We start from the raw sequence: 24,983 nt of genomic DNA, 5'->3' as shown, positions 1-24,983 counted from the left end.
GGAAAACTGAAGGACAAAGGAACTTGGTGGGCTCCAGATCCTGGGGCTGCAGAGTTGGACACGACTTAAAGCAACTCAACAACAACAAATATCCATGAGCCCTGTTCAATTTCAGGAAGAAGGAACTCAAGACAATACAAAATGGCACAGGGAAGGTGGATATGCATTCTGTCTAGTGCTGTGCAGAAAGGGGGAGTTCATGCTCTAAGCAAGTCTGGCAATGAAGCAAGACTCACGGTGTATTAATTTTCCGGGGCTACCGTAATATGCTGAGTGACTAAGCATACACATATAAAGGAAATAGATTTTGGTTTAACTGGTGAATTTATGGACATAAGGAAAGAAATGGAGGGAAAAAAATAGTCTGTGGTAGAGTGGTGCATGCAGTAGGTTCTGAAGTCCAGGTAAACTTCAGTTTCTACTCCTTTGTTTTCTTGGGTAATCTTGGTGATATGAGTATTATTACTGTATAGCTACTTTTTGAATTGTTGACAACTCAGCTGTTCATCTGTTCTTTTATATGTTTATTATGTACTGTTGATACAAATTGCACCACTTAGTTTAAGCAACAAAACGTGGCACTATAATCTCACTATGTAATGATACACAAGAAAGGTGGAGAATTCCATCACCTAGCCTCAGACACAGGCAATGTTAAGCTTTGGTATCTTTTCAGATCTTTTCCTCTGTGTATGCGTGTGCATAAAATATTTATTTCACCACCGTTTCTATGCTTTATTTTTTAAAACAGAATCACATATATGTTAGTCATTTAGATGTTCATCAGTTATCCTTTCTTTTTGTTTTAATGCCCATAAACTTAGAAAGGGTATGTTGAATTTAACTATTTCCTTATTGATGGACATTTAGTTTGCTTCTCGAGTTTCTCTTCTACAACTAGTACTTCAGTAACTAGGCTTCTCTCGTGGCACAGTGGTACAGAATCTGCCTGCAAGGCAGGAGACTGGGTTTAATCCCTGGGTTGGGACGATCCCCTGGAGAAGGCAGTGGCAACCCACTCCAATATTCTTGCCTAGAGAATTCCATAGACAGAAGAGCCTGGCGAGCTACAGTCTATGGGGTCGCAACTACCCTTACTAGCTTTTAGAAACTCAGCATCTTTTTTGAAACTGACACAACATTGTAAATTAAGTATATTTCAATAAAAAGTAAAAAGTATTGTTAATTTGAGAAAAAACACCTTTACTTAAAAAGGTATAATTTATTGACTTTTTCCATAAGGCAGTTTTATATATACATAATATGTAGAGGACAGTAATTATTACACAGCTTATCAAAGCACCTTTATAATGAATTTTCATCAATCTGCTTGGCCCAAGGAAGCAGTTTTAGTTAGTGAAAAATATTATTGACTTCCAAGTAATGTGAGTGTTTCTACTGGTGTCCAGGACCACTTAAGATATTTGAGCAGTCTTTTCAAAAGATTGTTTTGAAACTGATGCCAGAATACTTAATTCATTTGCATGGGAATGCTTAAAATAACACTTTAAGGAAATTCCTATGTCATTCACAATAGGGTTATATCTCAGAGTTACATGAAAATGACACATCTTTAATTCAAATGGAAACATACAATTATCTCTAACCTCTTTTATAACATAAGGAAAGTCATCCTCTAAAAATGTTAGTGAAAATGTCCCTCAGAAGTTTAGTTTCATATCTAAAGCTGTTTTAATTTGAAAGAACTTTCATCAAGTTTTAATTAGGTAATGTTCTTAGGCTTCTTATCTAAATAGTTTGTTGTTGAGAGATGTAGTACAGGTCATGAGATTTATTCATTTGTGGACTGAAAAAAGTTTAACTTATTATATGTCAGATTCTGTGTTGGGTACTGGGAATGTATGAGTATATTTAATTTTCTATGACTAGTATAGAATATTAGTTCTAAAATACTGCCAGTAAATCCCATACCCATAGGTTGAATACTATGTCATTACTTAATAGTGTGATAAAGTGTTCTTATTTAAAGTCTCAGCCCAGACTGATGTGGTCACTATAGCTGGTCTATAGCTGTGGTCACTAGACTTGAATTTCTAAAAAGTAGGGTAGGGTGTTGACATATGGTAGACAACTTTTTATTACGGTACATAAACATTTTTGGGGGTACGGGGGCTTCCCAGGTGGCTCTAGTGGTAAAGAACCCTCCTGCCAATGCAGGAGACGAGAGATATAGGTTTGATCCCCGGGTTGGGAAGGAGGGCGTGGCAACCCACTCCATTGTTCTTGCCTGGAGAATTCCATGGACAGAGGAGCCTGGTGGGCTGCAGTCCATAGGATTGCAAAGAGTCAGACATGACTGAAGTGAATTAACATGCACACACGAGCATTTTACGTATTTTTTTAATTAAAAAATATTTAGTTATTTAATTTTGGCTGTGCTGGGTCTTCATTGCTGGGCATGCTTTTCTCTCATTGCAGTAAGTGGAAGAGGGCTACTCTTCATTGTGGTACTCGGCCTATCATTGCAGTGGCTCCTCTTGTTGCGGAGCACGGGCTCTAGGGCACATAGGCTTCAGTTGTTGTGGCCTCTGGGCGCTTGAGTGCTGGCTTAGTCGTTGTGGTGCGCAGGCTTAGTTGCCCTGCAGCATGTGGGATCTTCCCAAACTAGGGATCGAACCTTTGTCTCTTGCACTGGCAGGTGATTCTTTACCTCTGAGCCACCAGGGAAGCTCAATAAGCATTAAAAAAAAAAAAAAACAAAACTTTCATCTGCTATCCCATGTTCTAAAAGAAAAAGCATTTTCACACTAGAAACATAAGAAGGATATGTTCTCAAAGGACAGTAACTTTTTTTTTTTGAGGGGCGTGGTGCCCTGCATAACTTGCGGGATCCTAGTTCCCCAACCAGGGATTGAACCCAGGGCATGACAGTGAAAACACTGAGTTCTAACCTTTGGACTGCCAAGGAATTCCCATCAAAATAAAGGACAGTAACTTTAAATTGATTAAGCTTTTATTTTTTACTTCATGGCCCTTGTTTTTCTTTTGCATCATTGTTTGCACCCAGAATGTAGATTGTCTTTTGGGGTGCACTGATTTGGTTTACCTGACTTCTTAGTTTTCTGAAAACAGGAAACATTATTCCAGTAATTTAGCCAATGGAATAACTAAGAATGTTCTTTTAATCTTTTTAGACTCTGGGTATAAAGTGGTCACACTCTTCTGTTACATTGTAAAGATAATTAAGTGGCCATTTCTGTGAATAGTTCACAAAGACATTATAAAAATAAGCTCCATGTACTATTGTAGCTTTTAAAGTTTGTAGCATTTTTAGTTTACTGACAACTTTGTAATCCCTGCTAGCAGGTTTCTTGTGAAACTATTGCTAATAACTTTTTTAAAAGTCATAACTATCTCAAAAACATACACTGCATTACTTGAAACAATTTGATTTGATTGTGGGCTTCCCTAGTAGCTCAGTTGGTAAAGAATCCCCCTGCAATGCAGGAGACCCCGGTTCCATTCCTGGATTGGGAAGATTTGCTAGAGAAGGGATAAGTTACCCCCTCTAGTATTCTTGGGCTTCCCTTGTGGCTGAGCTGGTAAAGAATCCCCCTGTAATGTGGGAGACCTGGGTTTGATCCCTGGGTTGGGAAGATCCCCTGGATAAGGGAAAGGCTACTCACTCCACTATTCTGGCCTGGAGAATTACAGTCTATGGAGTTGCAAAGAGTTGGACAAGACTGAGTGATTTTCACTTTCACTTCACTTTTAATTGGTCTACCTATGTGCTGTTATATATTTTTGTAGTATTTGTGGAGGGAAAAGAAAGTCTGTTTTCAATGTTTATCTATTTCTCATTCAGTTTTGGTTTTCTCTTCTACCAACTCTCATCCTCCCCCCGGCCCTGCTATAGTACTGCACTGTATTTCTATGTCTAGTCTAGCCAGATTAGATTATAAGCCTGTACCATCATCATATAATTCCAGAAATTAAATTTTACACACAGAACCAAACGAACCAACCAAAACAAAGTGCAGCCTGATTCTTAGCCATCTTTTTTAAACCTTTTTTATTGTGAAGTGTAACACAGGAAGATGGATAAACATAAATAATACAGCTCAATATATGATCACAAAGCAAACATCCATGCAGTGACCACCCAGATTAAGAACTAGAAAGTTGCCCGCCTTCTGGAAAACTCCTTTTGCTGCCTTGCACCTGCTACCCATCCCATCCAAAGGTAACCACCGTGGTAATACCTTACGCTACAGGTTTGTTTTGCCTTTTATGATTTTCTGCATGCCTTTAAGAGGTATAGTAATGTCCCCTTTTTCATTCCTGTTACTGGTTAACGCGTGCCTTTTCTTTCCTCAGTAAATCTCATTTAGAGGTCAGTTCTTTTTACTGTTCCTTTCAAAGCACCAACTGTTGGCTTGGTAATATTTCTCTGCCTTGATAGTTCTCCAATGCTTTCAAATAGTTAATTAAAAAATTTTTGTTGTTCCCCTAGTTTACTTGTTCTCAGCAGGAGAGTTTGTCTGAAATTAATCTAGTTCACATATAAATAGAAGTAAAATTCCTCTTAAGATATCTGTTTACAATTGAGACAGTATAGAAAAGGCACTGGCTTGGGGCTTAGATTAAAGCCTTTCATTTAATATTCAAGTGTTAACTGAGCAACTGTTGTATTCTATGTAGTGTGCCGAGTGCTGGGGTCTTGTGATGAGTGAGCTCGTCTTTGCACTTTGGGTGTTCACAGTGCTCTGGAGGAGATGGGCAGTTTAGATACATTGTTTTAATGTGCAGTGTAGGAGAAGACACACAGGAGGGCCCCAGTACTGGTTGGTCAGGAAAACCCTCTTGGAGGAGGTGAGAGCTAAACTGAAACAAAAGCTTGGTAGAAACTAGCATAGTCCAGGAAGCATGTTGAATTTTTATTATCTATGGGACTGAATCAAAGATTAGATTATGACAAATGCAGAGGATAGGGAAACAGATCAAATCATAAACGCTTGGGCATTGAGAATGGATAGCAAGGGACAGCAGAATCAGGGGAAAGGGTGGTTCACACAATCTAGTAATGTGTATGTATAATGTGTATTTTTTTTTTACAATATACAGACTCAGAAGAGCAGCAAGAGCAATAGATATGGAATTTGATATATACAGGAGGGAAAATAGAACTTACTTGTAGGAAATGAAACAGAAAGAAAGAAGAACTAGGGATACCATTGTCTGAGGTAGGTACGAACACATTTAGGAGGAAAATTAACATGTTCAGTTTTTGCTTTCTTTGGTTTGAAAGAAAATGGGAAAATCCAGAAGGTAGCATGTGATTGCCGTTAACAGGGAAAAGAGAATCCATGTAATACAGGGTATAGCTGATGTCATGAGACCTGTGAGTGGAGGGGTGGGTATGATCCTGAGTACTTGGTTGGAAGGAGGGATAGGAGCGAGTGGGGGAACAGGTTTAGGGGGACAGAACAGGTGTGAATACAGAGATGGTGCGCTTGTGGCATATGGAGTGTGAGCTCGTTGAGGGATTTCCTGTCAGATGACTTTTCTTATTTGAATAGTAAGTTTGGTCATCTGAGAACTGACGGAGCTAGAATTAGAGAGATTTGGGTAGTATACAGAATGCTAGAAATAGCTGCCCTGGAGAATGGAGGAGGGGAAGAGCAGGAAAACAAGACTGCCCTGAGTGCTCAGCAGCAGTGAAGGCCTGGCTCTTATCAGTCCCTGAGTCATGTCCGACTCTTTGCGACCCCATGAACTGTGGCCTGCCAGGCTCCTCTGTCCATGGGATTCTCCAGGCAAGAATACTGGCATGTGTAGCCATGCCCTCCTCCAGGGAATTTTCGCGACCCAGGGATCGAACCCTGGTCTCCCACATTGCTGGTGAATTCTTTAGTCTGAGCCACCAGGGAAGCCCGTGAATACTGGAGTGGATAGCCTATCCCTTCTCCAGGGGATCTTCCCCAACCAGGAATCAAACCAGGGTCTCCTGCATTGCAGGTGGATTCTGTACCAACTAAGCTACCGGAGAAGCCCCCAAAGGCCTAGTTGAGACCAGAGGTAGTACATTTGTAGCAACTTCAGGATGTGAGATTTAGTCATTTTTCTACAGCCCAATTTTCGGAAGTGTAGGCTGGTGTACTTACCAAGTTCTGGCTTGTTGAAGAAACAAGACAGTAGAAAAAGGGACCGAAAGTACTAGAAAGCAGTGGTTCAGATGTGGGGCTGCATGAGGAAGAAGAAAGTGAAGGTGGGAAGGGATTGGCCAGGAAGACTGAAAGTTTAGGGGAAGGAGACTGAAGGTCTCCATATATGATGCAAGGCGTGTCTGAGTGAAAGCTGTGATATTTGGATTTTGTGACTTCTAGATTTTGTTTTTAAATGACAAGTAAAACATGCTTTGTAGCATTGTTCTAAGCAGCACAAACCATATAAAGAAAAAATTACTTCTCCCTGCTCTGGCCAGTTTTAATAGTCTGATGTAAAGCTGGTTGGGTGGTGCTGAATTCTCTTAATATTTGCTGTATGTGAAGCTTTTGATTTCTTCATCAAATCTGAATGAGTCTTGCTGGATAGAGTATTCTTGGTTTAGTTTCTTCCCTTTCATCATTTTGAATATACTGTGCCATTCCCTTCTGGCTTGTAGAGTTTTTGTTGACAAATCAGCTGATAGCCTTAAGGGTGTTCGCTTGTATTAATATGTTATTTGTCATTTTTTCCTTGTTCCTTCTAATATTCTATCTTTGTCTTTAGTTTTTGTCAGTGCGATTACTGTGTGTCTTGGTGTGTTCCTCCTTGGTGATTATCCTGCCTGGGACTCTCAATAAAATTTGAATCCAGTTGTCTGCTGAGGGGCGGGGCTGCACTCCCTCCCTGTTAGTTTGGCCTGAAGCAACCCAGCCCTAGAGTCTATAGACTCTGTGATAGGGCCAGTGGCCACCATAACAACGGCTCATGCCAATGGGCATTTCCCAGAACTGCTCCTGCCAGTCCTCTGTCCCTGCTGTGGGCTGCCGCCCCCTCACGTTTCTGCAGGAAACCCTTCAGCACTAGCGGGTGGGTCTGGTGTGTGCCCTCCAAGAGTGGAGTCTTGTTTCCCCCAGTCGTGTGCAAGTCCACAGTCAAATCCTGCTGGCCTTCAAGGTCAGATACCCCAGGAATTTCCAATCCCTTTGTCAGATCTCCTGGCTGGGAAGCCTCATGTGAGGCTCAGAACCTTCACAACAGGGGGAGAGCTTCTTTGGTACTATGAACAATACCTAGTTTTGTGAGTCACCCACCTGGTTGGTATGGGGTTTGATTTTTATCATGATGGTGCCTCTCCTCCTGTCTTGTTGCAGCTTCTCCTTTGTCTTTGAATGTGGGGTATCCTTTTTTTGGTTGGTTCAGCTCTGTCGATAGTTGTTCAACAGCTATATCCATGCTTTTGCAAATGAGTGCACGTCCTTCTGCTCTACCGTCTTGAACCAATCTCTCTCAATAGTTTGATGTATATCTTTTTATAAATGAAAAGGTTGAAGATTTTTGTCTTTTACAGAAATCAAATCATAGTATATTACTCTCCTGTATCATACTATCAAGTCATTGCATAAACTGTAACTCACTTTTAGTAGATGCATAAAGGTTTGTGATATGCATATACTGCAATTAACAGGTGTTTTATTGATGCACATTTAAAGCTGATCCTAGTTTTGTGAATAGAAGAAGCACTGCAGAAAGTATCTTTGTGTATGTTCTCCATGGGTAATGCTTTTATTTCTGCAAAAAATTCCTGAAAGTCACATAATTTAATCAAAAGCTATATGTGCTTTTAAAATTTTATTTGAGGCGTAACTTACATTACGAAAAGTATGTAAGTGTGCAGCATCTTGATAAGCATTCCCAGAGTAAACACATCCAACTGTCTGTCTGTCAAGAAATACAGCTTGGCCAGCACCCACTGAAATCCCTCAGTCACTACCTCTGTCTCCACAACAATTAGAAAAAAAGTTTTGAAAAAGAATTCATAATCTGTGATTAGCTTGCTTTTAGTTTGACCTGTCTTATATCTTTATGTAACTAGATTCAAACGGTGCTGTATTGGATGCATTATTGTAAATATTATAACCGCTCAGCACTGGCAAGAATATGTGTTTATGATGTACTTGTGCTGATGAGTCCAGGGTGCACAATTCCATTTAGGGAAGGACTTGGAGAAGAGAGGAGTCAGCTGAAGTCATAGTTGAATAATAAGGAATGCTCAAGCGTCCTTAAGTCAGTCCTCATGAGGAACAGAGGGTGGTCAAGCAGTGCTTCCTAAGGAGGGCTGCTTTTGCTTGTTTCTTAAATAAGATACAATTTACATACAACAAAATTCACTCCCTTTGGTAGATTTCTTTGAACGCAGTCATGTAACCACCACCACAATCAAGGTAGAGACAATGTCCATTTTTCCAAAACTTGCCTTGTGCTCTGTTGTAGTTGTTACAGTGGAGCTGTTCCTCCACTGACAGTCCCTGGTGACCCCTGATCTGTTCTGTTGTCTCTTTAGTTTTGCCTTTGAGGGAGAGTTTTGAAAAGAACTTAGAGCAGTAATTCGGAGATGGTTGGATAGCATCACCGACTCGATGGATATGAGTTTGAACAAACTGGGAGATGGTGAAGGACAGGGAAGCCTGGCGTGCTGCAGTCCTTGGGGTCGCAAAGAGTTGGACGTGACTGAGCAACTCCACCACCACCCCCACAAAGAGCAGTGATTGATTGGAAACAGCCTGGGTATAAACTGAGCGAGAGTAAGCGAGTACTGGACCCTTTGACACAGCATTCTGCAGGGAGAGCCAAGTTTCAGTTCGGTGAGGGAGGAAACGCTCACCTTCATTCAAACAGGCCTCCAGAGAGCACAGTGGAGCGGTCTGCAGTAACGGGTAGCTGTGGCAGGCCCCCAGCTATGTGACCTCTCTTCCATGTTTTCTGTTTAACAAGGACCATTCACTTCCCTGATGGCTTAGACGGTAAAGTGTCTGCCTACAGTGGGGGGGACTCGGGTTCAATCTCTGGGTTGGGAAGATCTGGAGAAGGAAATGGCAACCCACTCCAGTATTCCTGCCTGGAAAATCCCACGGACGGAGGAGCCTGGTAGGCTACAGTCCATGGCATCGCAAAGAGTCGGACACGACTGAGCGCCTTCACTGTTTATTCCCCTTACTGAAAATTCCTTTTTTTCTTTTTGGTGACAATATCTCTCACATTTTTCGTTACCTCTTTTGAATATTTTTTCCCACTGACCTTTGCTTGATCTTCAGGTATTTCCTGAGATTTCTATCCTGGCTTCATTTCTTACTCTGTATGAGTTAGCCCATTCACTCTTAGGTTGCATTTTCTAAGCAACGCTTCCTAATCTTTATCTCTAGCGCAGATTCTTTTCCTCATAAGAATAATTTTTTAAAAAAAACTTTTCACTTAAAAAATCAGAAAAAACTTCTCAATGGAAGGTATCAAAATATGCCCCCAAAACATGTGAATAACCCCCTACTAAAATTAAAAAGACTGACAGTACCAAATATTAATCATTGACAGTACCAGGGATTGTTGAACAGCTAGAGCTCTCTTATTTATCTGCTTTTGAGAGTGTAATTGGTATAACAACCTCAGAAAAGTTAGTTTCTATTAAAGATTTAACCATGTATCTGTATATATTATGATCTGGCAATCTTACACCTGGGTATAAACTCAAGAGAAATTAGTTCTTGTGTGTACCTTGTTATATTATGTGTGTGAATTGTTTCAGCAACTTTATTTGTAACAGCTAAAAATGGAAACAACCCAAATGTTCAGGAACAGTAAATCATGTAACACAACACTGTAAATTAACAATATACTTTAACAAAATAAAATAAGAAACAAAAAATCCCTATTAAATTGGGTAAGTTAAATTGTGGTAGAGTATCATAGCAAAATACTGCACATCAGTGAAAAAGAACTGTGGTTCCCAAATCATGGGAATAAATCTCGCAGGCAATATTGAGTGAAAGAAGTCAGACCCAAAAGAGTACATACAACCTGCAAATGTGATAGACTGGAGAAGTTAGAGTACTATTTAGATGGATGAAGCATGGATATTGACGGGGTGGAGGCTCACAGGAGCTCTTGGCATTCTTTAAGTGTTTTATATTTTTGTTTGGATGGAGGTTCTACAGGTTTATATCTGGACACAGTTACAATTTGTGCACTTTTCTGTGTAAGTTATATCTCAGTTTCTAAGAAAGCGGTAAGGGGAATTCCCTGGCCATCCAGTGGTTAGGACTTGGTGCTTTACTGCTGAGGACTCAAGTTCAATCCCTGGTTAGGGAACTAAGATCCCACAAGCCTCGAGGCATGGCCCAAAAAACCCAGAAAACGGTAATAGGTTTTCAAATCCTAAATAAAACCATCCTTTTTCTCTGATCAGTTTTTTTTTGGCCAGTCATCTCCAGCTTATTTTTGGCCCTCTGCACTTTTTATTCCCATTACCTCAGAGTATTCATTCTTATAAGCAATTATAGATGCTGGTAATATTAAAATATATTAATATCTCACCACTGTTGTAGTTGTGACCGTTTCTTAGTTACCAGTAAATTATATGTTCCTGTTAGTGCTTTCTCTTTCATTACATACTTTGATCTCTCATTAGGGCTGGTCTCTTTCTGGTTCATGTTTCACCCAGTGCCTGTCATATTTATGTCATCTTTATTCTAACCCACCCCTCTCCATTCTTTATAATTGTTCATCAAGTTCTTCTCAAAGTATAGGCCACAAACTTTATTTCTGGTCCACAAGAGGATAAACTTCTATCAGAATGTGAATCAAATATATGACAAAGTACACAGTTTTTTTAAAGGCTTCCTTGAGAAGAAAGCAGCACATTGATTTATAGTCTGGTCTACAGTCCTTGTCACTTTGGAGACCAGCTCTTCCAGTAAACTGGTTTATGCCGTATGAGTTCATATCTGTGTCAGATATACAGTATATTGATGGGGAAAGGAGGAGGATGAGTGGCAGTGTCAGCGCCAGTGAGTGTGGAAGAACTTTGTCATTTTTTTTGACCTGGCATCTGAAGTCCTGCCTTATATTTATGGAGTTCCTTTAGGATTTTGGTGGAAGGTAGAATCTGCCAGGTGTACGCTCAGTCTCTGTCATGTCTGACTCTGTGACCTCATGGATTGGAGCCCGCCAGGCCCCTCTGTCCATGGCATTTCCCAGGCAAGAATACTGGAGTGCGTTGCCATTTCCTTCTCCAGCGGATCTTCCTGACCCAGGGATTGAACCCATGTCTCCTGCACTGCCAGGCAGATTCTTTACCACTGCACCACCTGGGAAACCCTTAGTCAGGTAGGTTTGACCAAACAGATGCCACTAGGAGGACAGCACCTCAGGAGCCAGACGGAGAAGGGGGACCTGGTCGATTCTGTCCCGTCAGTAGTCACGGTAGCAGCTGTAGAGGTGTCTCCAACACAGTTTTGCTGTAATTTTGGATGTCTTTCCTAGTTGTGTAGCCTCTAAGTTTCTTCTAAGATTGTTATCTACTGGGTGTCTTTCCATAAATATATTTTCTGCTTAAGTCAGCCACAGTAGGCTTTCATTGCTTTCAACATAGAACCCTGACTGGAAAAGTTAAAAAATAGTTAGAAAAACAATTGTAATACTAGTTTATATAAAGCTGATCTCAAGCAAAAAATATTTTTAACTTACAAAGATTTAAGATGTTGTAGACTAGACTGACTTTGTGAGACGTGTTGTAGACAGTAAAGATTCTAAATGATAATAATTTCACCTCAGTATTTGCGTTTCCAAATTTCAGTGCTTTGTGGACCATGTGCTGCTGTGTATGCCTGAAGTACTTGAAATGCGAATTTGGAGAGACTTTGCCGTCTAAATGCTTGGCTGGATTAAATGCCTAATTAGGATGATTTTTCAACAGGTTGGAAGCATGCAATCGGTGAGTGCTCAAAATTCATTTTTAAAATCCAGACGTTGATAATTTTTTTCTGGGAAAAAATGAATCTATGTATGGCCAACATATGTACTGTTTAATTTGCTTGCTATTTAAATCATGGAAATGAATCTTTATCCAGCATCCTAAGGGATGGATTACATCGAAAACTTATTCAATATTCATGTGACTGTTAAAAGCAATGAATTTGTTATTAGTAAGGAAAAGGCTTAAATACATATATATATAAACCACTGAATAAAATATGTTTGACTAATGCTTGACAACTCACTGTTGTATAACTGTTAATATTGGAATATTGAATGCTTTTATTATGTGGTTTATCACACAACTGTTTACAATAAAAGTCATGTCTGCTAAAATACAACTACAGATACAAAGAAAAAATTAGTGTAATATGGTTATTCTATGCCAAAGATGCTGTAATCTTAACATTTAAAAAATATATTCTACTGATACATAATTTTTTTTTTCAGACCCAGTGTAAAGTTATTAGAACAATAGTTGTACCAAGCATATTTTGTGGAACATTTATCATTTTCAAATTCGGTGTTATTGGTGACATGGAATTAAGCTGTTTTCTTAAAAGATATAGGCAAGTTACATAATTTGAGTATTCTTTTAATTGCACTGCTTTTATGTTTTGCTTTTATTTTGTGTCTCTTCAAGCTGAGAAGGTTGAACTTTTATTTTCCCCACGCTCCCAAAGTTAACATCTATTTTCTTTGGAGATAAAAAGCAAAGAACCAAATAAAATTACCCTTTTTTATAGTTGCATAATTTTGAGATTATCATCTTGAGGATAAGCAATAGGAAAATGGTTTGTAAAGTTAACAGTTTCGTCTTTTTCAGTTGCACATTCTTAGGTTTCCAACTTCACGTAGTGCAGCTATACCACCTTTCTTGTTTGCCGCTTACCACTATTTGGCTACCTGGGGCAGATGAACATTTCACTACTGACAGCAAGAGAATTTCTTTTCCATTCGGGAAGTCAGGAAGCTTTTCTTGCTAATGATTCCCCCAAAGTGAAGCTTTACAGTTTGTGATTCCTTTTCATTTGCAGTTTTAGTGAGAAGTGTAGTTTAGTGGAAAGATCATATATAGGTCTTGGACTCACACACACCTCAGCCTGAAATTTATTTCTGCCAGTTACTTTCTCCCTCTGCAGAGTGCAGGTGGGAAGAACTGCTGCCGCACAGTCAGCCTGTGGATTAAATGGCAGGGTATGTACAGTGCCCATCAGTGGCCTGTATGTAGCGTATAGTCAGTGACAGTCAACTTCCTACCGTTTTGCTCTGTCATCCTCCTGCCCCCGCCCGAAGTCGGGCAATGTGACCAGGGCTGATTGAGGCCAAAGTGCAGAATTTTGTTTCAGGAACAGATAACATGCTTCACTTAGTTTAATTTGCTTATTTAGCTTTATTCATTTCGAACTCTAAAACGAGTGCCTTTCATCAAAGAATGGACCAGGTAAGAGAGCATTCACTTGCTCCCAATATTGTAATAAAAACTGACAGCCCTTTTTACTAATGGCAGATGGAAATACCATTTTTTTTTAATGTAACATATCATCACCTTTAACCAGTTAACTGAAAATCTATATAAAAATAAAATTTCTCCTAACATGAAGCAGTATGACCCTTTGGAGTTATTTTCTGTCTTTGTTTCCTGTATCTCTCAGCCTGCTACCTAAGAGTAATCTGAAAATTAAAAAAAAAAACCAAAACCACTTTTTAGCTCCGTTTTTCAATGATAAAATATGTATTTCTCACTGTTTTGATATACAAATGTACTGTGTTTGAATGTATTCAAGAACAAAAACTGCCTTCATCCTTTACGTATTTTATCTGCCTAAAAAAAAGTGCAAGTCTGAGATCAGGATTTTGTTTTTGGTGATGACAACCTATTTGTATTTTATCACACAAATCAGCGCCTTCATAATAGCTATCATTCATTGGCTTAGTATACCTAGTTCTTTTATGCATATTATCTGTGTTCACTAGGACAATGATTTGTTTTTTAAACAGATGAACCTGAAGTTCAAGTTCAACTGAATTGTCTAAAGTTACCTGACTAATAAGTGGCAGAGCTATAATATGAATCCAGTTCGGATTCCAAAATCCTCTTTTTTTAGTGTACTTGGCTACCTCTTATAATAGGGGAAGATGGCAGTATTTATTAAATAATACATACTTCAATCTTTTAACTCATTTAATGCTCATAAGCATGAGGTCCCCATTTTATAGATGAGGAAAGGGAAATAGAGAGGGATCAATGACTTGCCAGCTTTATATAGACAATAAGTGATATGCCTACTTTTATTTCTTTTTTAATTTTATTTATTTTAATCTTGGCTTTTAAAGCCAGTCCTACATGCTGTTGAGGCCTCTCTGTTTTCTCTTCGTTGTCTTCCATTTGGCCTCAACATTTGTTTGACTTTAAAACTATATACAGCTGACCCTTGAACAATGTGGATTTGAACTGCTCACATCCACTGATATGCAGATGTTTTTCAGTAGTAAATACTGCAGTACTGCAGGACCCATGGTTGGTTGAATCTGGGGATGTGAAACCCTGGATATTGGGGGCAACTGTAAAGTTCCTTGTGGATTTTGTCGGGAAAGTGGGGTAGTGCCTGGTACCCCAACTTCAGTGTTTTCAGGGGTCTGCTGTATTCATATTTGTCCAGACTTTCTCCTCAGTGTATTATTACTATATTTTTGCCCTTAAGTAAAAATCTTTTTAAACTAGAGAAAGCAAGCTATGAATCTAATGCGATTCTGGTTAATCTCAGTATTTTACGTTGAAAAGTTACAGCAAATATCTAATTTGAATTAGTAATAAATTGCCAGTAATACCTAAGAAGAATTGTACCCTTGTTTTCCTCTTGTGCTTTGGAGGAAGCGTGTGAATGTGGCTAGGAGTTTAGATAAGGAGGAAGAGAACTGAGGGAACGGTTATCTTCAGTTGGGGAGTTCTAAATTGTTACAGAATTTCATCTTCCTGTCTTTACCCTCTTCTCCCCAACACATACTCTGGTTCCCTTGGAATTAAGAATTTATACCTTGTTGGGTCCTAGACTTTAGGTCCTAGACTCCCTAAAAATTTGATTAATAGTATGTCCCTTCTTCCCAGAAAAATGTTGTGTGTGCACACAATTTTGCATATAATTTCAGGGATATGTGAACCTCAAAATAAGAACCTTGGGTTAGTATTACATAGTTTTTCTAGAGAAAAAAAAATTTATTTAAAATTAAGTTTCTACTTTATCTTGTTAAAGTGGTGACTCTCAAATAGAAATACAGATTAAACTAGTCTGTAACAAACCAATTAACATATAAAGCTTGAGAGCAGTCGTCATGATGAGACAGATGACAGCTTCAGATCCCAGCCTCACACTTCAGCACTGTGACAATAGCGTTGCACGCTGTTAAAAAAGAACAAATAGCTTTCCTGTTGTCATCCTCCTGCCTTGCTGTCATCACTTTCAAACTCTGTTGCTAAATGTTATGGACTGTCATTACTAGACTCAGATATGCAAACACCCCCACTCCCGATTCATTATTACATTATTTATCAGTAGTTCTTTTGAATAAAGCAAAACAGTTTTTTTATTTAATAATTACATTTATGTAGTTATTCCTTAATGGAATTGAATTCTTATTTCTTAATGAAATGGAATTGTCTAGTAATGACAGTTTTCTCCCTGACCTCTCTCTAACATCTGAAAATATTAACGACAGTTTATCTTTAGAGGAAGCCTTTCCTTCTCCAAACAAGTAACCTGAAAAGCCAGTTCAGCCACCAGTTAGGACAGTAGATGCGCTTGGGCCGTGCAGCCTCCCATCGTGCGCAGATGGGGACTTTCCATACCATCTGTTCATTATTTCTTCGCAGTCATTTACAACTTCGCCCCCTCCATGAGGACTGAATAGAAAAAAATAGTCAGACCTAGTTTTAGAGTTCCTGGAAGTTAGCTGCTCCTTCCTCTAACTTTTTCTTCAATCCAGTAAAGTTTATGGCTCCTCCTCTTTCTGAATATCCCAGTCACTAGCTCATTTAGACCCTTGCTTCATATTTTTTGGTGCTAAATGTTATGAAGTTCACAAGTAACAGGAGAACTACCTTATGTTAGTCCACTATGTATACTTAAAAAAATAATCATGTAAAGCAGTCTGTTCTTTTATTTTCCTTAACTTTGTACAAAAATCCTAAATAGTCTACTTAGTCCTTGCAAGTAAAAACTGAGTCTTTGGCCACCTTTTGTGGAAGGCACCTGCTAAGTCTTTCCTTCTGATATTAAGCAGATGGGAAGAGAGTAATTGAAACTTAGTCCTGAAGCATACATAGCAAGGAAAGCTAAAAGCTGGCAGAAGTCTTAGTTCCTGACCTCGGCAAGTCCTCTCTGAACTTTTCTGTCCTCTCCATCTGCAGTTAAGATCTTTGCTCACTGGAGGGACGAAAGGTTTCACATTAGGCTGTGTAACTATCACATTGTGATGCATAAATAGTGTTCTACTTGTACATCATAGAAGAGTTTTCACTTGTGGCTAAATAGAAGACACTAGAAATGGTTGACTGGTGTAGTTACTATTGCCCTATGGTTCTTTTTTTCCTTTAAAGATCCATGTCTATTAACATGTATAAGGTAAACAGTTTGCTTAAATACTGTCCATTTTAGAATTACTTGTCATTTTTTCTTGGTCTCTTACATTGAGTTTGTAAGTCTGTGATTCTTCCCTTTATCCTCTGGTCAGGTGATTTTCCTGCTCTTAGTTCTCATGTGTTATCAATACTGTTCATGTGATGATCCTCTGTATGATCATTGGTGTGGATAATTTCCTTTCTTCAACTCCACGTAATTCTCTTCTAAGCTTCACATAGCTTCCTCTCTTGTATCCTTTGTTTAATGTTCTCATTTCAGTATTGATGTCTTTCCACTGACCAGTTTTCCAATCTGTATCATCCTTTTGTATTTCTTAAAAAATATTTATGTCTCTAGAGCAGGAGTTAATATAGTTTTTGTTGGTTGAAGTGTTAGGCTATTAGTACTTTCTGGAACTCTCCCAGGTAAAATCATCAGTGAAACGTTGAGCGTTGTTTTTATTTTATTTTATTTTTTGAACGTTGTTTTTAATGCCTTGAAAAAACAATCGAAGTATAGTTGATCTGCAGTGTTGTGTGAGCTCACATGTACAGCAGGGTGATTCAGTTAAACATATATAGGAAAATATCTGTTCTTTTTCAGATTCTCTTTCATTATAGGTTATTGCAATATGTTGAATATAGTTCCCTGTGCTGCACACAGGGTCCTTGTTATTTTTCTGAAACTTTGAACGTATTGATGATGACAATTACATGAGCTGGGCAGATGCCAGAGGTATATATACCCCATTATCCTCACTTTGACTCATACTGTTAACCTTAACTTGGATTTGATTGCTAAAATGTAAGAGATCAGACTGCTTCTCTGTTCGTTTTACAAGTTATGCATGCTTTTAGAATGGTCTAGAGGTCTAGTTAGGGTTATATGTGGAAGCCATGGCTCTTTACACGAACACTGCTTGGTCTAACTGTAATTCCATTCTTCAGATTAGAATGGGCATGGAGTGACTTTAAAAAGGGCAGGCAGTGTCCATGGCTCAGAATACATTATTTATGTTAGGATATAATTGAATATTTAAGTTGAATGAAGTAAATAGTCACATCATTCTCCCTCTTGTCTTTTAAAATTGCTTTTTCATAGCATACTACCTCTCTTTACCTCTTCTGTCTAGGCTTTCAGGTATAGCACTGAAAACAGATGGATAGTTTTTCTCTTTAAGGAAAGAGCATATACTTGGGGCGAAGTTTCAAGGTACATGTCGTAATGATTTAACATTTAACATGCATCTTTTTGTTTGCTTTTTGCTTTGGAGGTTTATGTTTGTTTTTGCTTTAAGCATAGCATAATGTCCTCAGTGTATTATGATTTCATCTGAAAAGTTCTGCTCATTAGGGTTATCACTAGCCTATTTAGTATCTTTGTATAAATTAGGAAAATGTACCTTTCCCCCTAGACAAGGCCTCATGAGAAAATGGAATACAACTGGATTTTGGCCCCCACTCACCCTTGGCCAGGCCTTCCTGTGTAAGCAAACAAAATGAAGCATCGTGCATGGTACAAATTCAGATTTTGAACTTTGTACTGATTTGCATTTGTTTGGAAAGCCTATTGTAATAAAAGCAACTTGTAGTTTTGAGAGACTTATGCATATATAAAATTCTAAAAATAGAGGAGATAAAATAGCTTCCTTTGCAGAATAGTATGGAAGCCTAATGAAAATAGATGAGAGTTTTTATTCCAAATATAATGTTATTTTACAATTGCTCGTAGTTGTTTTTATGGGGTGGGGGCACGCCAGCTTGTGGAATCAGATTCCTGACTAGGGGTTGAACCACTAGGCAACTCCCACTAATTTTTCTTTACATTTTTATATGATGCCTTACATTAAGCTTTACTGCATTAATAACAGCCTGCTATATATATTATTACATTTTTAATTGAAAACTATTAGCTTATTTCCTGTAACATAGAGCATTCTGATTCCATAATTAATATGTCAGCTTGTCATGCAGTTAATTGTCTGATGCTTTTGTATGAACAGTTCTGTAAGTCTTGTCATTGAACTTTTGGTTGTTCCTACTTCCTCAGGTTCTTTGGTCTGGGAAGCCATATGGGTCATCTCGGAGTATTGTAAGGAAAATTGGTACCAATTTATCTCTGATCCAGTGTCCAAGAGTTCAGTTTCAGGTACTGTATTTTATATACTTCAGATTTTATATTAATATGTTCATTGGTAATGTAAATAGGCAAGGCAGCGTTAAAAGTAGTTTTTGAACCTCTCCTCCCATTGATGCCACTATCAATAAAATAAGAGGATAAAAACCACAGTAAAGTCTTTCTAATTTTAGTTCCTCTGTGAAGTGATTATTCAAGCTCTTTAAGACATTTATCCTTAAGAATACATATTTGAAGACTTAGAAGCATATAGTAAGCCAAGCAGTTAATTCCCAGGTGACCTTGGACATTGTCTTCTAGCACCAAGTCAGGAACCACTCATTTCTTTGCTTGGATATAAAGGTCGTATTTTTTGATCTGGGCTTTTGTTCCTGACTGTTGTTTTAGTGTTAGACATGTATCACATAGCTTTGTTCTTGTTTTTCAGTAATTCTCTACAACAGTAATAAGACAAAACCTTTCAGTTCAACATTTAAGTATAATATAAAGTTCAGCAGACATTTATACCAATTTTAAATAATAGATGAGCATGTGAAATGTGGAAGGTAAATATTTAGTTCATAACTCAGAAGCGCTCCTGTGAGCTCACTAGATACTATGTATTACTCAAAAGTCACGCCTCCCGGTAGAGGCGGTTAGCAGTCTGCTCCTCAGTGAGTGGCAGAAATGAGCATTTGTTCAGATTGACTAACAGGCTTGGCCATTGTTGTGCCCACTAGCAGATTGACTGGCAAAACCCTTGTGCATCAATCTAGACCTTGACAAATTGGAACTTTCCAGAAGTCATTTTTATCAAATGATACAAAACGATAAATTTTATCAAATTTAAAGAAATTAAAATGGAGAAACCTATGGTAGTAATTCTGTCAAGCACAATATCTGAGAATTCAGTTCAGTTAGACACCAATTGCTGATTTCTTTATTTGCCAATTTCCTTCAAATAACTATTGCGTTAACCAAGACTTACCAACTTTTCTTCTGATTGCACTGTTCCATTTAAATTCTGTTTATCAATCTGCTTAACCTAGTTGCAGGAGAATTTGATTCAGCATTTGTGTTCACCTCGCTAGATGTGAATGAAAGCAATGGAGATAATCCAGCATTTTCTGGTAGCAGCCCAAATCTGCCTTGACAGTCAGTGGGCTGAGATACTAGGACCAAGTTCATTTTCTTGGAAGGAGCCTCTTTCTCAATGTTATTAGTTACTTAGAAGGGTCTGAGCAGAAAAAGAATTTTAGGTTTAGTACAGGAGCTACATTTGAATAGAGATTAACATAAGGAGAGGAATAAGGTATGAGAAATCCTGGTGACCTACTTGAGAGTATAGTAGAAAACAGAAGACATTTGTTTAAAGTGAGATTTTTACTTCTAGGCAGCTTTGTAGCATGCTGCTGCTTTTCAGATTCAAAATCAATCTTGAAAGCGTTTATCTGTTACTTAGATAATTTGTCTGCTATTTTTCTTCTATATCCTCTGGTATTTTTGTTTTGCTTTTACCATGTCTATCAAATTTTAAAAATGGAGAATCTTTGAAAAATATAAGGGATGAAATTTAGAGTAATAAAATTGACAATCGTTTTTGCTATTTTTCTGGCTCATTGGGGGTTTGATTGATATGGAGTGGGTTTGGACTGTCTAGGACTCCAACATGACTATAGGAAGTCTGAAACTGGGAAGCCACTGTTAGGGCCCCGTAATGGGGTCTACTCTCCTTGGGTCTATTTGGGAGACAAAAGTTAAAATAGATTAAACTTGAGAATGAAGCATTCATGGGTCAATTCAGAAGCAGTAGTCAAAGCCAGTTCTTTGTTTTCCTGGGTGATTTCCATGTCTTTGGAAGCACAGTTTTGTATTTTCTTTACTTCCCCTACTCTTGTTGGCTTTCACGTCCATTCCTTCCCTTGTGCCCACACTCATCGGCAACACCTCAACTGTGTCACCCTCACAACAGTTTTCACCTCTGAAGTCTTAGGCCTCAGTATGTTCCTTCTAGATCATACCATCTCTTCACTGTTGTCAGCTGACCCATTATCTGGACAAGTAAGACTTTCACATAAACGAGGGGCAAGACAGGAATGTTACTTTGTGATGTGATGGTTAGGATAATCTGTAACTCTCAGTATCGTAACTGGTACATAATTAGTGCACAATAAAAGTGGTGGGATTTTATTGTTATTGTCACCTTACAGCAGAAAGCAAATTAAACTTATTTGGCTCATTAAGTGAACTCTGTGATTTACAAATTTGATTTCTGTATATTTATAAGGTCACAAATCAGAACACAGACCAACATGTTTATTTACACCTGCATCCAGTTAACAGTCACAGGGAATATTGGGCTGGGAATAAAATGAGATAATGAATGTAAAAAAGCATGTAAAAGCACTCTATATTTTTGCTATATTGTTTGTTGGAATGGCGTTCAGAGGTTTTGATTTACAGTGGTTCTTAATACTAGGTGCATATTTAAATCACCAGGAGCTTTAAAAAATAAAACATACATGCTTGAGCTCCACCCCCAAGGCTCCACCCCCCTCACAAAAACACTTAACAGGGCTTCTAAAGAATATAGATGTCATTCAAAGTTTACTAAATCTGAATTTCATATATTTGACTTTCTTTCATACATTTGTTTTTTAAAACTTCTCCAGGAGCTTTTGCAGCTGTGGTTGAGGACTTCACTTACAGGTTGTGTTTTCATATTTTGCTGAAGAAAGTTTAAAGCAGTATCATGCCTATCTGTTGGCAAATATGAAAGTAGTCACTAAGGCACCTTTAGGGTCATTTTTATAAATTTAAAATTTTATGAGTTTAATACATGGAATATAAGTGTGGCTTATTGGGGGTAATAAATAAATATTACACTTAAAAAACCTAAGGCAACAAAAAAGTGATCTTGCATGCTATCAGATAAAGGGATGGGTGGGGACTCGGCCCTGTGCTATAGAAGTTTAAATCCTTGCTCTGCAACCGGCAGACCTCTGGGTAATTTTACCTGGACTACATTTTTTTTTTTTTCCTGTGGAAACCCTGCCCCAGGCTAGTTTCTGGGATGGCTAAGAGTGATTGTTGGAATTGGTGGAGAAGAGAATGTTCTGTAACCAAACAGGTAATGATAAGATTCTCACTACAGTTCTCACACTGTCACTAAATCTGGAAGGAAAACAACCACCTGCCCATTGCATTTAGCAAATAAACTTGAGATCCATGTATTATGTTAGGTACTGTTGGTCAGTGATGAACCAAACAGCCATGATCTTCACCCTTACTGGGATATAGTTCAGTGGAGAGATATTAAGGAAATAAGCTAATAAATGTACAATTGCCATTTATACTGAGTGCCCTGAAGGAAGAGTTAGTGTAGCATGGGAAGACTAACAGGTGGTCCAGGAGGAATGATAACTGAAGATTAGAAGGAGCCAGCCCTGCAGATAGCTGAGGAAAGGAATGAGGGTGGGAGCGGTATTGGCTGAGAACAGTAAGTGCAGAGGTCCGGAGGCAAGACTGAAGTTATGTGTGAGGAATGAGACCAGGTCCCTCTGTCAGGAACAGGTGAGGTGGGAGACGTGGTGTGTATCATGGTCTTTGATGTCTCAGCCTTCTGAGGATAAGTACCTGGACTCAAACTAAGAATCCTCGTTAATCTTAACATTTTCCCCAGTTTGTTGTTGCCAGTGTTGTTCAGTCACTAAGTCGTGTCCAGCTCTTTGTGACCCCATGAACTACAGTACGCCAGGCTTCCCTGTCCTTCAGTATCTCCCGGAGTTTGCTCAAACTCATGCCCATTGAGTTGGTGATGCCATCCAACCATCTCATGGCTCGGTCACCCACTTCTCCTGCCTTCAGTCTTTCCCAGGCATCAGGGTCTTTTCCAGTGGGTCAGCTCTTCCAGCAGGTGGCCAAAGTATTGGAGTTTCAGCTTCAGCACCAATCCTACTAGTGAATATTCAGGGTTGATTTCCTTTAGGACAGACTGATTTGATCTCCTTGCAGTCCAAGGGACTCTCAAGAGTCTTCTCCAACACCACAGTTCAAAAGCATTAATTCTTTGGTACTCAGTATACTTTAGGTGCAACTCTCACATCCATACATGGTCCATGTATGGTTCATACATGGTCCATCCATACATGGTCCATACTATATGGACCTTTGTCAGTAAAGTGAAGCCTCTGCTTTTTAATACCCTGTCTAGGTTAGTCATAGCTTTTCTTCCAAGGAGCAAGCGTCTTTTAATTTTGTGGCTGCAGTCACCATCTGCAGTAATTTTGGAGCCCAAGAAAATGAAATCTGTCACTATTTCCACTTTTCTTCCCCCATCTATTTGCCATGAAGTGATGGGACTAGATGCCATAAATTTCGTGTTTTGAATGTTGACTTTTAAGCCAGGTTTTTCACTCTCCTCTTTCACCTTCATCAAGAGGCTCTTTGCTCTCTGCCATTACAGTGGTGAAAGTCGCTCAGTTGTGTCCGACTCTTTATGACCCCATGGATTGTCCATGGAATTCTCTAGGCCAGAATACTGGAGTGGGTAGCCTTTCCCTTCTCCAGGGGATCTTCCCAACCCAGGGATTGAACCCAGGTCTCCCGCATTACAGGCAGATTCTTTACCAGCTGAGCCACAAGGGAAGCCCCATTATCGTGGTACCTACCATCTGCATATCTGAGGTTGTTGATACTTCTCCTGGCAATCGTGATTCCAGCTTGGTCTTCATTCAGCCCTGCATTTCACATGATATAGTCTGCATTTAAGTTAAATAAGCAGGGTGACAATATGTAGTCTTAATAGCTTCCTTTCCCAATTTGGAACCAGTCTGTTGTTCCATGTCTGGTTCTAACTGTTGCTTCTTGACATGTATACAGGTTTCTCAGGAGGCAGGAAAGGTGGTGTGGTATTCCAATCTTTCTTAAGAATTTTCCATAGTTTGTTGTGATCCACATAGTCAAAGGCTTTAGTGTAGTCAATGAAGCAGATGTTTTTCTGGAATTATCTTGCTTTTTCAGTGATCCAGTGGATGTTGGCAATTTGATCTCTGGTTCCTGTTTCTTTTCTAAATCCAGCTTATACATCTGGAAGTTCTAGGTTTACATACTGTTGAAGCCTGACCTGGAGGATTTTGAGCATTACTTTGCTAGCATGTGAAATGAGCAGAATTGTGCGGTAGTTTGAACATTCTTTGATGTTGCCTTTGGGATTGGAATAAAAACTGGCCTTTTCCAGTCCTGTGGTCACTGCTGAGTTTTCCAAATTTACATCTACCAGATCTAGTCCTTTGAATCTGTTTGTCTCACTTCCACTGCATAATCATGAGGGATTTGGTTTAGGTCATGCCTGAATGATTTTCCCTACTTTGTTCAATTTGAGCTTTAATTTTGCAATAAGGAACTGATGATCTGACCCACAGTCAGCTCCAGGTCCTGTGTTTGCTGACTGTATAGTGCTTCTCCATGTTCAGCTACAAGGAATATAATCAATCTGAATTTGGTATTGACTGTCTGGTGATGTCCATGTAGAGTCATCTCCTGTGTTGTTGAAAGAGGGTGTTTGTTATAACCATTGCATTCTCTTGGCAAAACTCTGTTAGCCTATGCCCTGCTTCATTTTGTATCCAAGGCCAGACTTTCCTGTTACTCCAGGTATCTCTTGATTTCCTACTTGCATTCCAATCTCCTGTGATGAAAAGGACATCTTTTTTTGGTGTTTGTTCTAGGCAGTCTTACAGATCTTCATAGAATCATTCAACTTCACCTTCTTTGTCTTTATTGGTTGGGGCATACACTTGGATTTTTGTGATGTTGAATAGTTTGCCTTGGGAAATGAACCAAGATCATTCTGTCATTTTCAGATTGCACCCAAGTACTGCATTTCAGACTCTTTTGTTGACTTTGAGGGCTACTCCATTGCTTCTAAGGGATTCTTGCCCACAGTAGTACATATAATGGTCATCTGTATTAAATTTGCCCATTCCCGTCCATTTTACCTAGATTCATGAACCTGACAGTCCAGGCTCCTATGCAATACTGTTCTTTACAGCACTGGGCTTTGCTTTCACCCCCAGACACATCCACAACTGGGCATCATTCATTCTGCTTTGGCTCAGCCTCTTCCTTCTTTCTGGAGCTATTTCTCTGTTCTTCCCCAGTAGCACATTGGACACCCACCGACCTGGGGAGTTCAACTTTCAGTGTCCTATCTTTTTGCCTTTTCATATTGTTCATGGGGTTCTCAAGGCAAGAACACTGAAGTGGTTTGCCATT

The 24,983-nt window shown here is 39.0% G+C and overlaps 1 protein-coding gene across 5 annotated transcripts in view; it reads left to right on the top strand.

Annotated features, from left to right (window-relative positions):
• Positions 1 to 24,983, top strand: part of MTFR1 (mitochondrial fission regulator 1) — a 58,231-nt gene that overhangs the window by 2,513 nt on the left and 30,735 nt on the right. Inside the window, exons 2-5 of one of the 5 annotated variants that reach the window (XM_065903557.1) lie at positions 4,045 to 4,204; positions 5,086 to 5,204; positions 11,795 to 11,932; positions 18,642 to 18,740. In XM_065903557.1, the coding sequence (XP_065759629.1) occupies positions 11,870 to 11,932; positions 18,642 to 18,740 (162 nt within the window). In that variant the 5' untranslated portion in view covers positions 4,045 to 4,204; positions 5,086 to 5,204; positions 11,795 to 11,869. Of the gene's footprint in view, positions 1 to 4,044; positions 4,236 to 5,085; positions 5,205 to 11,794; positions 11,933 to 18,641; positions 18,741 to 24,983 lie in introns of all 5 variants that reach the window. The other 4 variants (XM_065903556.1, XM_065903558.1, XM_065903555.1 and 1 more) reach the window with 4 other exon arrangements.

This window comes from Muntiacus reevesi, chromosome 12 (assembly GCF_963930625.1).
Source record: "Muntiacus reevesi chromosome 12, mMunRee1.1, whole genome shotgun sequence".
NCBI classification, from domain to species: Eukaryota; Metazoa; Chordata; class Mammalia; order Artiodactyla; family Cervidae; genus Muntiacus; species Muntiacus reevesi.
This window is presented reverse-complemented; position numbering and strand designations above follow the sequence as displayed.